At 42.8% G+C, this 18,155-nt stretch overlaps 1 protein-coding gene across 11 annotated transcripts in view; it reads right to left on the bottom strand.

Annotated features, from left to right (window-relative positions):
• The window catches only part of TNRC6C (trinucleotide repeat containing adaptor 6C), a 149,145-nt gene that overhangs the window by 67,187 nt on the left and 63,803 nt on the right, over positions 1 to 18,155 (bottom strand). For all 11 annotated transcript variants that reach the window (XM_055243485.2, XM_055243492.2, XM_055243486.2 and 8 more), the window contains one exon: positions 9,539 to 9,865. In XM_055243485.2, the coding sequence (XP_055099460.1) occupies positions 9,539 to 9,865 (327 nt within the window). The remainder of the gene's footprint in view (positions 1 to 9,538; positions 9,866 to 18,155) is intronic.

The following is an 18,155-nucleotide window of genomic DNA, read 5'->3' as shown; positions in this document are numbered from 1 at the left end:
AAACCACAGTAGGGAAAGCCATGGGTAAGTCTCTGCTCAGGGCGGCAGATCTTTAGCAAGCAGCTCTTTTCCAAGACGCCATTTTATCCAATCTGAATTGCAGCCAAGAGCTTAGGGATACGAAGCTACACTCACACGCTGGAATGTTACGTCACGAACGGACTGGCGAGAAGCAGCCACTATTTGTTCCGTGTTTGTTCCATTTCTCCTGCTCTATGAGGGGCTGACGGGTGAGGAAATACCTGCAGACGGTGCCGCCCAACCCTCCTAGGAGACGCCACCTCGCGTGCACAGCTGCCTCTACGCCTGCATCTAGGCTCGCCTGGCCTCTCGCTACAACATGTCGGCTGGGTACAGCGAGAGCCGCCTCCTGTAGAGCTGCCAGGGAGCTGCCAGGAAGCTCCCGGGGCCAGCCTGCGTCCGGGCCACCTGCGGGCGCCCGTGGCCGCAAGCCGGGCAGGGCTGGGCAATGCCCTTTCTACCCCAGGAGGCACCCGAATCATCCCCTTCAACTAGGGGTGGAGGCATGGACGGATGGGATTTTACAGCTTTGATTATCTAATTGCAGCTGACACTAAACCGATCTTCCTTCCTCTTTAAATTCTTTCGATTGTCACAAACATTTTCACTTCAGGACCCAGTTACAATTAGCATCACAGCCACTTTTCTTCTGTGTTTTTGAAAGTCAGCCAAAAGAATAACAGCATTTTGCCTACTGGCTGCAGGCGAATAAACTGCGGCTCTCTCATCCTGCCTTTGTTTTCCGCTCCTTCTTTCTTTTTCTAAACAACTCCTAAACATTTGGCATGCCAACACTAGCTGTAATATTCTAAATGAGCCCCACATGTAAACTGGCAAGTGTCCAGCTTCTTAATGACTTTCCTGCCTCTATCTAAAAAAGATCTAAGTAGCAAACACTGCCGTATATTAATCAAAGCCTCTGTTTATAAATGTACAAAGCAGCCACCAAAACAATACATTGTTCTGCCTTTGGCAAAAGAAGTTATTATTATTATTTTTTAAAGATAAAAGCTCTCAAGTGTTTCAAGCTGGAGCTATCCTGCAGACTTGCAAAACATAATCTGCACTGAACATGACATGATCAGGTGGCATTCTTTGGAATCTCTGGAAATCACTGTACTTACTAATACTCATCTTCACAGTTACGATCTGTTGCTATTTGGCTACATATTCTCCCATCCAAATCAATACATGAATTTACAAATCTCCTTCCCCCTGTATTATTTTATGAGAAGGCCAATGTTTCATTTGCTGGTAACAGTCTTTATCTAAAGAGAACCTGGAACCAGGGCTGGGAGGCACCCTGGCCTATCTGTCTCGCAGAAGCCCTTCCACCATTGGCAAGAACTGTCTCTCTTTGGCTATTGCCAGTGAAGGGGGAAGGAATAAAAGTTCTTCCAAAAATCTGAAAACCCTGCCCACCACCCTATATTTCCGCTATTCTTGTTCCACCTCTGTCCTTTGGGGCTGCCCAGGGGCAGCGGACTCTCAGGACAGCCCTTTGACAGCTGAAATGCCCACAGGCCCTCCTCCTCTGGGGCTTGTTGTAGGCTCCTCTCTGTTGTTCTCCCAGTCCTTAGGGGGCATTTCTAGGCCTTTATTGCCCTGTCTGCTCTGGATGCCCTTGTGTGCAAGCCTGTGTTTCCCATGAGGGATGGCAGCCACAGGATGCTGCCTGAGAACAGTCACAGCCATTAACCACTGGCAGAAGGGTCAGCTGGACGCTGGAAAGCTCCATTTAGAATTGTCAGTCCATTACAAAATTGGTTTCACTTGACTGAATTTCACTTCAACATCAGCATTATCGAATATTAAAAGCATCTAGGACTTATTTTTGCATGCAAGTCTTGGTTACCTTCTAAAATGGGATACTTGTTGAGATCAATAATGCTACAAAACCAACGAAGCTTCTGCCCAATGCCCGGGCCAACGTGGGTGACAGCAAGAAGTTGACACCAAGAACAGAGGGGATGGCTGACCCGATAAGAGGTAGGGAGTGGGGGGGCAAGATTTGAAATTGCTGTTCTGTGGGGACCTGCAGCCTAGCAAAAGTTCAACTGGTTCTCAAACACAGGCTGCTCTTTATCATCACAGGATAAAGTGAGATTGCTGGTCACTGGAAGACTAATGCTATCTACCACCTGTGCCTGTTCTGTAAAGAATACAGTCAACTCTGTTTTTGTCCCTACTACCTCTCGACATGTTCCAACTTGCCTGTTATTAATTCATGCCACTGGGCAGAGGACAACCGCAGAGCATTCAGTCGTCAGTAAAGAGCTGTGCTCTAGGTGTCTGCAGGATGTATTCCTGTATCTGAACAGCTACATCATATTACCCAACATTTTGATAAATCCTGCCACATGCCTCCTTACATTCCAACCAACAGCACACCAGCGTCTCCTTTTCCCACACTCTCGCTGATCGCCTGCGGTGGTTACAGGGTCTTGAGAAGATTAAATGAGTTAATACGTGTAAAGCAATTGGATCTTGCAAATGATAAGCACTCAATCCATAGTACTGTGTTATTATAATAGAGGAATATTAACAAGATTTAAAGTTTTGACAATTTAAAGTTTTGACAGTGAAAAGTGATCTATCAGTGCTGTTTCCATTTATCTTTTCCTTGATTACAAGGAAATACATTTTTTTTTTTTTTTGAGACGGAGTCTCGCTCTGTCGCCCAGGCTGGAGTGCAGTGGCGCCATCTCGGCTCACTGCAAGCTCCGCCTCCCGGGTTCACACCATTCTCCTGCCTCAGCCTCCCGAGCAGCTGGGACTACAGGCACCCGCCACCATGCCCGGCTAATTTTTTGTATTTTTTTTTAGTAGAGACGGGGTTTCACTGTGTTAGCCAGGATGGTCTCGATCTCCTGAACTCGTGATCCACCTGCCCCGGCCTCCCAAAGTGCTAGGATTACAGGTGTGAGCCACCATGCCCAGCCACGAGGGAATACTTTCAACATACTTAGGACCCATTTGTGGTAGTTCTATGATCTTCCCGTTCACATTCTTTGCCCATTCTTCTACTGGACTGTTTTTCTTTTGATTTGCAGGAACACTTGGTATTTTTGAGATATTTACCTTTTGCTATTTACACTGTAAACATGTCCTCTCAGATTTTATTCATATTCGCGTACAAAACTTTTAAATTTTTATACATTCAAACTTGTCAGTCTTTCTCTTCATGGCTTATGATTAAAATTTTATCCCAAGATTTAGAAAATACTCTCTTACGTCATCTTTTTGTAGTTCTTATATTTGTCTTGCATATGGCTTTCTAGCATGATACTGATCTGAACCAGTATTTTCTCAGTGACCTGAAACTCTCCATATATACATCTGTTTTCCCCCTGCTCTCTTTATATCGTAGTTCCTGGATCTGTGTTTACTCCTGCCCTGGAAACACGCTGTTAAAATCACTAGAGGATCACAGCTCCAAGTGATAGCTCATTATGCTTTTTCAGTTTCTTGGCTCTTCTATTCACGTACATTCGCTCTTCTAGATGAAGTTCAGAATTAGTCTATCAAGTTCCAAAAGCAACTTGTTGGAAGAGCTTTAAATCTGAATTTAATTTGGCTCAATTACCAAAAGAAGTTTTTATGCTGGTTTATTACTACTACTTAGTAATACCAACAGCCAACTTTTGTAGCCTTAGATCTTCCCACTGTCCCCCTGCCACAATGAGCCTGCAGCGGTTACTGAGAGGCTTTACAACTGCGAGTTTGCGCTTTTCGTGCATGAAGGTCACTCCATCTACGACGACACCCTTTCACCTTCTTTGCCCAGCACAGCTAACTTGAAACTCAGCTCGTATCACCTCCACCAGAAAGGCTTCCTTGCAGTCCCCTATCCGCAGTTTGGGTTAGTTGTCCTTTCCATGTGGCACTCTATGCTTATCTCTGTTACAATACCTTGAAGTGGCTGACTTACTTATTGGTTATTCCAAAACACTTCACTCATGAATTGTCCATCCCCAGTGCAGGGTACGTGATGTTCAGCAGGCATTCAACAAATGTTCTGCTCAATGAACAAATGAAGACACACATGACAAAACCACAGTTCTGAAAGGCTAGCATCTTCCTCCCTTCTCAGAGCTGTGCAAGCTGAGTGTGGCACTGCTGCCTGAACATTCTCATACAGGAAGAAAAGGAAAAAGACTGAAAAAGTGTGAAGCTAGTACATTAGTTTGTCTAAGAAATGGCAAAATGTGTGGCTGCAATTTTCTATAGAAACAAGCTTGCAGATTAATGTAAATCAAAAGGTGAATTATGACAAAATATTGTAAGAGCCAGATGAATCTACTGATTTACATCCTGTTAGGAAACATGTGCTACATAAAGAAAAAGAATAATGAAATAAATAACTGTCAGACTAAGTCTCTTTTCTTTTTTTTTTTTTTTTTTTTTTTTTTTTTATGGAATCTTGCTCTGTCACCCAGGCTGGAGTACAGTGGTGTGATCTCAGCTCACTGCAACCTCTGCCTCCCGGATTCAAGTGATTCTCTTGCCTCAGCCTCCCAGGTAGCTGGGGTTACAGGTGCCTACCATCACACCCAGCTAATTTTTGTATTTTTAGTAGAGATGGGGTTTCGCTATGCTGGCCAGGCTGCTCTTAAACTCCTGACCTCAGGTGATCCACCTGCCTCGGCCTCTCAAACTGCTAGGATTACAGGTGTGAGCCAACACGCCCGGCCTATGTAAGTCTGTTTTCTAATTTCACCAGTTGCCTTGTACCGTAACAGTATGTAAATATAAATTTTATCTATACTTACACAGCTAAAAATGCTATAAATTCCATTTTTAACTCTTTAAAAACTTTCCCATTTCTGCTCCTCTATTGTTTAATTTTATCCATAAATCCTCTCTGTTTACTGGAATGGACACGTAAGTTTTCCATTAGCACAGTACAGGACTATAACATTTACTTCCACGGGAAAGCAGCAGGCAACTGGTCAAATACTCAGTTATGGGGAAACAAGGATGCCCACAAATCTTCACTGTGCAACTTTTTAAAGCTATGACAAGGTAACTCAAACTCCATCAATTCCTTCCACGAATACTTCACCTTCTTTAGTTTTTGCTAAGCACACTAAAACTTGGGGGGAGGGCACAAAGAGTTTACATACTAATACACCTAGAAAAACACAGAAATTCATGTGCTAAGCTGAAAGAACTCCCAGTTTCACTTTGCTTTTCATTAGAAATGGTGTGCTGTTAAATTCCTACGGATACCTCCCTCACCTGCCCCCTGCTTGGTTAATTCAATCTTAGTTCTACTGACCCAGCATTTGTACTTCTTTTTAATTGAACCTTACAAGTTAGGGAAATGTAATCATGAATAAAACTCTATTTTTTTGTTTTAATGTAGAAGTGACTGTAGGAGTCACTTCTACATTAAAGTGACAGATTCAAGTACAATGAAAATCTATGTATTACTTTTAAGAAAGCTGTAAGAGCTTTTATTTCAAACTGTATCTAAAAATACTTTCACTGCAACCAGAAATCTGGTTATTCCTCAGGAATACACTAACAGAATTTCACCTGGATATGAATTCATTAAACAACTATAATATGAAAAAGAGAACTCTAGAAAGGACAAGTGAAACTTCAAAATATACACAAATCACAGAGTGATGAGAAAGCTTTACTGCACTGTTTTAGAATTTAGTCAGTTACAAATTTTGAGTATTTTTTTGAAACAGGTCTTGCTATGTTGTCCATGCTGTCTTGAATTCCTGGGCTCAAGCAATCCTTCTCCCTCAGCCTGTCAGGTAGCTGGGATTTGTGAACACTCTGCTTCACAATGGTGTTTCAAAGATGGGTACATATTTGTTGTATATTTCAAAGTCTCACAAGTCTCACATTAACAACTATCACCTGCATTACTCAACACTTACTATAAGCAAGGCCTTGTGCTGCATATGAAATAAATACCTCATCTTCAAAATTAGGAATCTCTTCATTTCAAAGATGAGTCAAAAGTGCAGCGAGTGAAGGTGATTTGGTTAAGGTCACACAGGAGGTGGTGGGTCTGGTAAGTGGACTGGGCCTGTCTCTTGACCACTTTGCCATATTGCCTCCATGCATGGTGATGCTCACCTACAATCCCTGTGCTGACACCATAACAACACGGGACAGTGTTCCTGAAAGTCCTTCCACTGACAAAAATAAAAAAAGTCATTGGAATAGTGTCTGAGTCAGAAATTTAAGGAAAGGACCTTAGAGATCATGAGAGGTTCAAATATCTCATTTTAGATGAGAAATGGAAGTACTAGTTGGTGGCATAACAAGTTCTAGTTTCCAAGTCCTCACCTATGGTTCAGAGATTTTCCCATTCTGCTTAGTCATAGAAAGCTCAGAGACGTTATTTATTTATTTTTTCCTGTTGCCCAGGCTGGAATGCAGTGACTTGATCTTGGCTCACTGCATCCTCCACCTCCCAGGCTCAAGCGATTGTCCCACCTCAGCCTCTTGAGTAGCTGGGACCACAGGCACATGCCACCATGTCTGGCTAATTTTTGTACTTTTTGTAGAAACGGGGTTTTGCTGTGTCACCCAGGCTGGCCTTGAACTCCTGAGCTCAAGCAATTCACCTGCCCAGGGCTTCAAAGTGCTGGGATTACAGGCGTCAGCCACCGTGCCCGACCTCAAACATTTTCTTCATAGGATATTTCCAACTTAGTTGAAAGGCAAGACTCTTATGACATAATCAGCAAAAAATACAGGATATATAGTACACGGTAAGCGCAAAGGTGTATGTTACAAACTGGGCATATTACACCTGTGAGAACAGAATGGAGACAGAGCTGCTTGGGGAAGCCTCACGGGAGCGGGGGGACAATGAACTGAAGTAAAGTGGGGGGGGGGGGGCAATTAAGCATGTGTACATAGGCGGGACTTGACAGTGAGCATGGCACACTTGTGAGACAGTAAGAAAGCAATCCCAATCATAATAGACAGTAGGCCATGGAGGCTGGGGGCGGTGGCTCATGCCTGGAATCACAGCGATTTGGGAGGCTGAGGCAGGCGGATCACCTGAAGTCAGGAGTTTGAGAACATCCTGACCAACATGGTGAAATGCCTTCTCTACTAAAAATACAAAATTAGTCAGGCATGGTGGCAGTAGCCTGTAATCCCAGCTACTCAGGAGGCTGAGGCAGGCAGGAGAATCACTTGAACCCGGGAGGCAGAGGTTGCGGTGAGCCAAGACTGTGCCATTGCATTTCAGCCTGGGCAGCAAGAGAGAAACTCAGTCTCAGAAAAGAAAGAAAAGAAAAGAAAAGAAAAGAGAAAAGAAGGCCATGGAGAGTGGGGGGGAAAATGTTGGGGAGACTCAGCTATGAAGGGCCTTCACAGCCAGACAGAAAAATGGAGAGTTTGTGCATTAGTAACTAGGGGACCAGGGCAGGTTTGTGAGGGAACCCCTCGTCAGTGAAGGGTGGTGAGTGAGAAAGATGCATCTGGCTGTGATACCAGAGACTACTGAGGAAGAGATGAAATCGGTATAAAATGAAGATTTTTGTTTGGGAGTCAAGAATGAATTTCTTACTATGCTCACGACATAGATTGATCAATTTTTTGAGATGTTTTTAATCCATAAAATGATTTATGTTCTTTGACGTGTGTGTGTGTGTGCGCATATATATATATATTTAATATTTATATACATACACACTTTTTTTTTGTTGTTTTGAAACGGAGTTTCGCTCTTGTCGCCCAGGCTGGAGTGCAATGGTGTGATCTTGGCTCACCGCAACCTCCACGTCCCAGGTTCAAGCGATTCTCCTGCCTCAGCCTCCCAAGTAGCTGGGATTACAGGCACGCACCAACACGCCCAGCTAATTTTGTATTTTTAGTACAGACTGGGTTTCTCCATGTTGGTCAGGCTGGTCTCGAACTCTCGACCTCAGGTGATCCGCCCGCCTTAGCTTCGCGAAGTGCTGGTATTACAGGTGTAAGCCACTGTGCCCAGCCTACAATATATATTTTAGAAGGACTATGAAGTAGGAGTATTTTCTTGGATAATGTTATATTTACAGAGACAAATACTTAATGAAGGAATATTATCATAGCAAGATTTTATTGACTTAATTGCTTATTTTCTACTTATCTAAGAAGATACCAGTAACATTCTATACCAGCAGCATTTGATGAGAAAACTGACGCAATACTGTCGACCAATCACATCACAACCAGATACAACCAGAACAGGCAGGGCTGTTATATTTCCTATTCAGTTTTTCAAAATAAGACCCTTAAATTAAAACACCAAGCTATTTAGGTCTAACTATAGAATCCTTGTCTCTGTTAAGATTTTCCTAAAGACCATATTGGGAAAGTAGCATGTTTGATTGTAAACTGCTGGCAACTAAACAGATGAGACTATATTCTTGGTCAGTGAATATATTTTATCTTTTCTGCCTTGCTTTTTGGTGACAATCACTGACCTACATCCCCTCTACCAAGTGGTTAGCAGATGAAAGCCAAGACTATTTGAAGAGACTTGGTAAAGTTGTCTATAAATATTAGTTCTGACTATACTACAAAGTCACAGTTTTGAAAAACATTGCTATAAATACTTTTAGGTCATGCTAGAATTATTACCCATATTAAAAAGCAGCACATGAAAGAAAACAAGAATATGACTTGTGCCGTGTTTCTTTTAAATTCCAATCTAAGAAGCCTCCTTGCACATCTAATTACAGACCTTAATTTCACAACTATGAGCAGGTAAGTTTCCATTCTAGAAACAGCACTAATTATTAGTTGTTACTTGAAACCGAAAAATTGAAGAATCTAACAGAGAACACGGCAGTTGACCACAAATACTTTGTTCTCTTCCAAAAATTCCTTAAAACTACAGTACATGAATTTTTCAAAAGTACAAATCCATCAAGTCAAGGAGATTGGAAAAGAAGACAGGAAATGAGAGACATCTACATTTTGGCAGCTGGAAAGCAAATAAACAAGTGGGTGATTTTTCTTAGGACCCAAAAGAAAGCTATCAACTAGTTACAAGAAAGGAAGCAACAAGAAGTGGGGCTTAGGATGAGGAGGTATCAGATAGGCTTGGCTCAATGTGTATGACTAAGTTACAGTTAGAAACGCCTAGTGGAAGGATCTGTACCTCCTTGCAAAAAATGCTTGTGTGCACTCATAAAACAGACTAGGAAATTGAGAGGAAAGGGTTTTACTGAAAAGTTTTCACTGCTGGGTTCTGAAGTATCTGCCTTGATGGGTTCGTATGGACCAATGTACAGACCTTTGGTTTCTGATGAAAAATAAGCTCAGCTGAAGTAGCTCATGCCATCTGCAAACTCATGAGCAATAATGTAAATAAATAGAGGGAAAACACAATTAAATTTTAAAACCCACTTAAAATGAAATGAATTTGTCTGTCTCTGTGTATGTAGTGAGTATGGACCAAAATATGTCTATTTCTATTGCTCAGCAGCAAAGTTGAAAATAGCAAACAGTTTTCAGATCAAAACAATGTCCCATCCTATGTAGTTTTTACCTGGTTGGAGCTTACTGGGATGATGCTGTGTTCCGGCTCCAGGTAGGGGAGGTGGGCTTACCCCTGCAGGCCCAGCACCCTGGGTTGGGCTTACACTGGTTAGAGTCCCCGTAGGCAATGGCTGGCCTCTCTTTAATAGCTGCTTCTGTTCTTGCTGGCGGAAGCGTGGAGGCACCTCACGAGGCAGGTAACGGGATGCAGCTGGCTGCTGGCCACTGGCAGATGCACGTTTGCCATTGTTGCTGCTTGAGATAGTGCTGGTGGAAGTACTGGTACTGGTACCGGCAGGTTGGGGCTGGCTTGAACAGGTCTTAGTAGGTTCTGGCACTAAAATGAACAAAAGGCAAAAGAACCCAAAACTTTAGCTAGACCCCTTTAAAACCCAACCCAAACCAAGGAAACCACAACCAAAAACTGAGAAAAAATGACAATGTAGTGCTTTGGAAACAGAACTGGACTAAAGTCTAGAGTTCCAAGTTTGAGACCTAGTTTTGCTACACACAAACTAATCTTGAGAGTCTGAGCCAGCTATTCCTGGGCCTTGGTTTCCTCATCTGTAAAATCAAGGTGATACATTAAGACTGGAGCAGCAGTTCTCACACTTGGTTTGCATCACAATCACCTAGAGGGCTTATCAGAGCCCAGACACCTGGTGCCCACCTCCAGACTTTGATTCAGTGTCAAAAAGCAAGGAGAAACTGGGAATTTGCATTTCTTTTTTTTTTTTAGTGTGAGAAAGTGTCTCATTCTGTCACCCAGGCTGGAGGGCAGTGTGGCGCCATCTTAGCTTACTGCAACCTCCACCTCCCGGATTCAAGTGATTCTCCTGCCTCAGCCTCCAGAGTAGCTGAGATTACAGGCTCAGGCCACTAAGCCCAGCTACTTTTTATATTTTTAGTAGAGATGGGGTTTCACCATGTTGGCCAGGCTGGTCTGAAACTCCTGACCTCAAGTGATCCACTCGCCTCAGCCTCCTAAAGTGCTGGGATTACGGGTGTGAGCCACCATGCCCGGCCAGAATTTGCATTTCTAACAATTACTGGGACAATGTTGATGCTGCTGGTTCCAGCACCTCTCTATGAGAACCACTGTTCTTGTTCAATATTTATAAAACGAAGGAATCTTCAGGTGTCCATGAATTTATATGTATTTTTGTTTTAATTCTGAGGATAATGTATAAAACATATATTGGTGCATTCTGGGTTATCTGAATAATTAAAGCTAAATAATGACGTTTTAGTCAACAACTGACTTCATATATGACAGTGGTCCCGTAAGATTATAATGGAATTGAAAAATTCCTATCGTCTGGTGACACAGCCGTTGCAATGTCACAACACATTACTCATGTTTGTGGTGATGCTGGTGGTAACAAACCCACCATCCTGCCAGTCATATAAAAAGTCTAGGGAGGCCAAGGTGGGCGGATCACCTGAGGTCAAGAGTTCGAGACCAGCCTGGCCAAAATGGTGAAACCCTGTCTCTACTACCTACACACACACACACACACACACACACACACACACACACACACACACGCCAGGTGTGGTGGCTGGTACGAGTAATCCTAGCTATTCAGGTGGCTGAGGCAGGAGAATTGCTTGAAACCGGGAGGTGGAGGTTGCAATGAGCCGAGACTGCGCCACTGCACTCCAGCCTGGGCAACAGAGTGAGACTCTGTCTCAAAGAAAAAAAAAAAAAAGTCTAGCACATGCATTATGTACAGTAGTAATTATGTACAGTAGTACATAATGGTTCATAATAACTATATTACTGGTTTATGTATTTACTATGCTTTTTGTCATTATTTTAGAGTGTATTGCTTCTACATTTAAAAAAAGCCAAAAACAACAGTTAACTGTAAAACAGCCTAAGGCAGGTCCTTCAGGAGATATCCAGAAGTCATTGTTATCACAGGAGATGAAACCTCCACGCATGTTATCTTCCAGTGGGACAAGATGTGGAGGTGGAAGACAGTGATACTGATGATCCTGACCTCGTGTAGGCCTTGGCTTGTGTGTGTGTTTGTGTTAGGGTTTTAACAAGTTTAAAAGTTAAAAAAAAAAAAATTAAACACAGAAAAGAGCTTACAGAATAAGGATATAAAGAAAGAAAAATATTTTTTGTACAGCCGTGCAATGTGTCTTTTAAGCTAAGTGTTATTATGAAAGAGTGAAAAATCTTAAAAAAATTAAAAAGCTTTATTACTGAAAAAAAAATTTTTAAGTAAGTTTAGTGTGGCCTAAGTGTATAGTCATGTCCTAGGCTTTCACATTCACTCACCACTCACTGATTCCTCAGAGTAACTTCCAGTCCTGCAAGCTCCATTCATAGTTAAGTGCCCTATACAGGTGTACCTTTTAAAAATTCTTTATAGCGTATTTTTCTTGTCCCTTTCTTATGTTTAGAGAACACGAATACTTACCATTGTGCTGCAACTGCCTACAGTATTCAGTATAGTAATATGCTGTAAAGGCTTGCAGCCTAGGAGCAAAAGGTTCTACCACATAGCGTAGGTGAGTAGCAACCTATACCATCTGGGTATGCACAATGACAAAACAGCCTAACGGTGCATTTTTCAGAACGTATCTCTCTGTTAAGCAAGGTATGATTGTACTACTGAATTTTAGTGTCAGCAACTGTGGTTTGGCATCTGTAGCACTGCCACACTCTGCCAGATTTACTGGGAAAGAATGCAGTTGGGCCTAGTGTGCGAATAATGAATTTGCAGTAATTAAAGGTCCAAAATCATATTAGAGTAAGTTGCATAAACAAAGATCTCATAGTAATTTAAATTTTAAAAAAGGGGCAGGAGAGTTGGGTAATAATCTAATAACAGGGTTTACTAATAAGCATGCCAAATGCAAACAGTGATTCCAGTAGTAACTCCGCATGCCGACATGTAAAGTGCAAGAGTCTGCGCCTCAATAGTCAGTCCCATCTCATCTTGTACACAAAACATCATTATCCAGGACATTACATTTATCTTGTTATTTGAAAACACTTTTGGTTTTCTACTCAATTTGCAACATCACTGGTTTGATAGTTGAAACAGCTATGTACAAAACGAGTTTATACCTAGTTCTGTACATATCTTTTATGTAGAAGAAACATTTAAAAATATTTTAAGTCAACACTGGGGGGTGGTTCATGATACGGTACTGTTTCCCTTTACATTGTCAGCTCCAGTTTACCTGCAGTTTTTGTCTCTCAACATGGACTTGGCCATCTACCATGTGAACACTACATTGTCCACACTGCCAGTATCCTCCAGGTCTTTGCCTCACTGTCTATCTGTCACTAGTGCCTGGCAAGTCCTTAGTCCTAGATGAGCCCACTGTCTACTCTCCCTACTTCCTGACTCAGGTTGCTAAGTATCTCTCAAGAAAATCATGTGACATGCAGTTTGGTACCACTACGAATGCATGGTCCTGGTCTCAGAATGCCCTCACTGCTTCCTGTCAATCCTGCAACTTCCTGGGTCTGCCTTGTTCCAGTGCTGTCAACAATTCACTTAGAGATCTTCCACTCCTGAGCTCCTAATGCCTTTACCTCCTTGTTCCCACTTCTCCCTATCCCCAGAAAACGAACTTGACTACTCTGCAGAAGAAATAAAAGCCATCAAGTAAAAACTCCAAGTTTTGGCTGGGCGCGATGGCTCACGCCTGTAATCCTAGCACTTTGGGAGGCCGAGGCGGGCAGATCACAAGGTCAGATCGAGACCATCCTGGCTAACACGGTGAAACCCTGTCTCTACTAAAAATACAAAAAAAAAATTAGCCGGGCATGGTGGCAGGCGCCTGCAGTCCCAGCTACTCGGGAGGCTGAGGCAGGAGAATGGCGCGAACCCGGGAGGCGGAGCTTGCAGTCAGCCGAGATCACGCCACTGCACTCCAGCCTGGGTGAGAGTGCGAGACTCTGGCTCGAAAAAACAAACAAACAAAAAAAACTCCAAGTTTCTGTCACTACAGACATGTGAGTGTCACCCTGTTCTTCGTCCCACATCTGTTATTCCTATCTAAGGCTAATACTGTATTCCATCAACTCAAAGACACACATCCCTTCACAGGTTACCATCACTTACATTGGGATGTGCCTTATGATGACATGTCAGTGCACAGGCAGCATATTTTCCTTTCTTAATGGTATGTGCAATACCGATATGTCTCATAATCAATGGGGTCAGAGAGGCAATGCAAGGGGCACCCTCCAAACCTCTGGATCCTATCTTAGGGACTTCGCGTGTCCTGGGTCTTCAACTCACAACTCTCTCCAAAGTAGATATGAAGGCCCAAAACATAAGATTGGGTCTTGGATCAATTCCTTGCTTTACAAATATTTCCCTATTTTTTTCTAGCCAGTGTTTCAATATGATGGAACTGAATATAAAAAAGAAGAGGGTTGCTGTGTTTGCGTGCAGAGTGAAAGAAATTGCATTTCCAACCTCTAACTGGCCCAGGAACTGTCTGGCTACTGTAATTAGCTCCTTCTCATCATCACTTGAACATGTTCAAGTATCTATTCTCTTCACAAATGGCAACAATCACCTCTCCTGGACTCCACATTCTCCTCCAGCTCCTCCCACACCTTTATGAAACTGACTACCCAAGGCCATAATTTCTTCCTTGCTGCTAAAATCCAAGGCCATGTTATCTTTTGACCCCTCAATCTTTAGACCAAAAGACCCCTCAAGTTGTCTTTATCAGCAATGGCCACTCCTGCCTTCTTGCCTGTCTACTCCTCCATGCTACTATTTCCCATCCCCCTTGGCAGGTTTCCTTTTCTTTTATGGCTTTGTTGTCCACTCTTTTATACTTGATACACTTCAAAATCAACACGTCCCCTATACTCATCAGCTTTCTCGCCTCGCCCTTCTGAGTATTTCAATCTCTCCTACATCTAATCAATCAGCAAACCTTGTCATTTCTATTAATAGCTCCTAAATGCCCTCCACCCTCAAATATCCCTCAATTTCACCCATCTATTTTCATTCCAACTGTCACCATCAGAACCTGGGCACCCTCATCTCTTAGCTGGAGTACCGTAAGAGACTCTTTCTAATCCACCACCTATACTGCAGCCAGTGTGATCCTTCTGAAATGCAGATCTCCTCCCTGGCTGAAAACTCTGAGGTCTTGTAATGCTCTCAGAATAAAATCCAAACTCTCTGCAAGGTCCATGTGGTCCTGAGCAGTAGGACTCTCAGTTCCCCAGACTTAGCTTTGAGGTTCAGCAAGTGCTAAACTCCCCTGTGAGCTGCCTGCTTCTTCATCTAACCACCACATTTCATCAGTTCTAGGGCACATTTCCAAATATTTCAACATTTCTGAAATTGGGATGCATGTTATAACTGACAATGAATATATCAGTTTAACTGGCAATTTTTTTCTTAGTGGTACATAAAATAGTGCATAATGCAATTGATAATGTCAGAGTCAAAACACATGGTAATTCCTATCTATTCTTTAACATCAGACTAAATGTCACCTCCTCTCCAAACCTCCTGTGACTCGCCTAAGCCAGTCTAGGTGCTTCTGACTGAACAGCCACAGTACCCGGTATTTGGTACAGCACTCAGCATTGTGTGTGTTACTTTTTAAAATGATTGTCTTCTTCTCTAGGCTGTAAATTATGGCAGCATAGTGCCAGACAACAGTGAGTGCTAAATAAATTTTTTTTTTTTTTTTTGAGACGGAGTCTCGCTGTCGCACAGGCTGGAGTGCAGTGGCAGGATCTCGGCTCACTGCAGGCTCCGCCCCCCGGGGGTCACGCCATTCTCCTGCCTCAGCCTCCCGAGTAGCTGGGACTACAGGCGCCTGCCACCTCGCTTGGCTAATTTTTTGTAGTTTTGTAGAGACGAGGTTTCACTGTGTTAGCCAGGATGGTCTCGATCTCCTGACCTCGTGATCTGCCTGCCTCAGCCTCCCAAAGTGCTGGGATTATAGGCGTGAGCCACCATGCCCGGCTGCTAAATAAATGTTGAAGGAGTGATTGTTTTTCTCAAACATATAAATTTTAAAAAATGCAGAGACAGCAACATCATGTAAAGAAATTAGTTGATGAAATAAAAAAATACTAAGGCTAGAGACCTCAAAAACTTGGATTCACTTCCACTAATAATATATACGACCTGGATCAAGTAATTTTCATATCCTTAGACCTCAGTTTTGTCATCTGGAAATGAAAGGTTTAGACTAGCTGACACTCTAAGGCCCCTTCTAATTCTGAAAGCCTATGGTTTAAGTGAAGCCCAGAGAACATGACATGCAGTTTTAATTTTGTGATGGCTAGCATTTCAGAGTCCACGGATTTCCTCTTCCCTGTGTCCAGCCTGTCTCTGCTCCTATTTCCTTGGCCTTGATGTAGACATGAAATATTTTATGTAATTACTTTAGATTTTAAAGTTCTTTACCTTTATATGGAATGAACATCCATTATATCTTTTCTTTTTAAAGAAAAGTGCAGAACCTATTTGTTATAAGTTGATTTTTTTTTTTTTTTTTTGAGACGGAGTCTCGCTCTGTCGCCCAGGCTGGAGTGCAGTGGCGCGATCTCGGTTCACTGCAAGCTCCGCCTCCCGGGTTCACGCCATTCTCCTGCCTCAGCCTCTCCAAGTAGCTGGGACTACAGGTGCCCGCCACCACGCCTGGCTAATTTTTTTTTTTTTGTATTTTTAGTAGAGACAGGGTTTCACCATGGTCTAGATCTCCTGACCTCGTGATCCGCCCACCTCGGCCTCCCAAAGTGCTGGGATTACAAGCGTGAGCCACCGCGCCCGGCCGAAGTTGATTCTTAAATATAAATATATGTGTATTTTCCTGACAGTGACCTTCAGCTAATTATAATAACAGAAAAGCTAATAGGTATTTACCCAAATGAGTTGAAAACTTTATGTTCATACAAAAACCTGCACACAAATGTTTATAGCAGCTTTATTCATAACTGTCAAAAACTGGAAGCAACAGAGATGTTTTTTAGTATGTGAATGGATAAACTGGCACATTCAGACAACGGAACATTATGTGATTTAAAAAAATTAGTTATCAAGTCATGAAAACATAGAGGAACTATAAATGCATATTGTTAAGTGAAAGAAGCCAATCAGAAAACTACAGTATGTAGAAAATCCACAGTATGTAGATACTGTATGATTCCAACTACGGGACATTTTAGAGAAGGCAAAACTACAGGGATGGTGAAAAGGTAAGTGGTTGCCAGGGCAGTGGGGGATGACTGTGCAGAGCACAGGGGATTTTTAGGGCAGGGAAACTGCGATGACGGATACACAATATTGTGCATGTCAAAACCCACAGATATGTATAACACAAAGAGTGAACCCTAATGTAAACCGTGGAATTTAGTTAATAATAATGTATTGGCTGGGTGCGGTGGCTCATGCCTGTAATCCCAGCACTTTGGGAGGCCGCGGTGGGTGGATCACCTATCAGGAGTTTGAGACCAGACTGGCTAACATGGTGAAACCTCGTCTCTGCTAAAAATACAAAAATTAGCTGGGCGTCATGGCGCACACCTGTAATCCCAGCTACTCGGGAGGCTGAGGCAGGAGAGTTGCTTGTACCTGGGAGGCAGAGGCTGCAGTGCGCTGAGATCGCACCATTGTACTCCAGCCTGGGCAACAGAGCAAGACTCTGCCTTAAAAAAAAAAAAAATTATCAATACTAGAACATCAGTTGTATCAAAGGTTCCACACAAATATGGGAAGCTAGTGGTGGTGAGTAGAGGGAATACATGGGAACTTTATACTTTCAGCTCAATTGTTTTGTAAACTTAAACTTGTGTGGTGGCTCATGCCTGTAATCCCAGCACTTTGGGAGGCCAAGGCGGGCGGATCACAAGGTCAGGAGATCGAGACCATCCTGGCTAACATGGTGAAAACCCGTCTCTACTAAAATACAAAAAATTAGCCGGGCATGGTGGTGGGTGCCTGTAGTCCCAACTACTTGGGAGGCTGAGGCAGGAGAATGGTGTGAACCTGGGAGGTGGAGCTTGCAGTGAGCTGAGATCGCACCACTACACTCCAGCCTGGGAGACAGAGCGAGACTCCGTCTCCAAAAACAAACAAACAAAAAAAACTGCTCTAAATAATACAGCCTATTAATAAAAAACGTTAATACAACCCACAACAGAGAGGAAAACTTGCTGTCTCTCACAATAGCAACTTTCCAAATAAAACTGAGAGCACAATACAGAGACATTTGTCTGGTAAACTTAAAACCACTCAATGTATTTTAAAATTACAATTAGCATACTAGCAATTATTTTTTCACACTTTATTGCATCTGCCTCAAAAGGTTTTCTTGTTTTTGCTTTTTTTTTGAGACGGAGTTTTTTTTGCTCTTGACGCTCAGGCTGTATGTAGTGCAATGGTACAATCTCTGCCCCCGGGTTCAAGTGATTCTCCTGCCTCAGCCTCCCAAGTAGCTGGGATTACAGGTGCCCGCAACCATGCCTGGCTAATTTTTGTATTTTTAGTAGAGATGGGTTTTCACCATGTTGGCCAGGCTGGTCTTGAACTTCTGACCACAAGTGATCCACCCACCTTGGCCTTTCAAAGTGCCGGGATTACAGTCATGAGCCACAGTGCCCGGCCAGGCTT

This window comes from Symphalangus syndactylus, chromosome 14 (genome assembly GCF_028878055.3).
Source record: "Symphalangus syndactylus isolate Jambi chromosome 14, NHGRI_mSymSyn1-v2.1_pri, whole genome shotgun sequence".
NCBI classification, from domain to species: Eukaryota; Metazoa; Chordata; class Mammalia; order Primates; family Hylobatidae; genus Symphalangus; species Symphalangus syndactylus.
The sequence above is the reverse complement of the archived record's forward strand: the minus strand, read 5'-3'. Positions and strand labels throughout refer to the sequence as shown.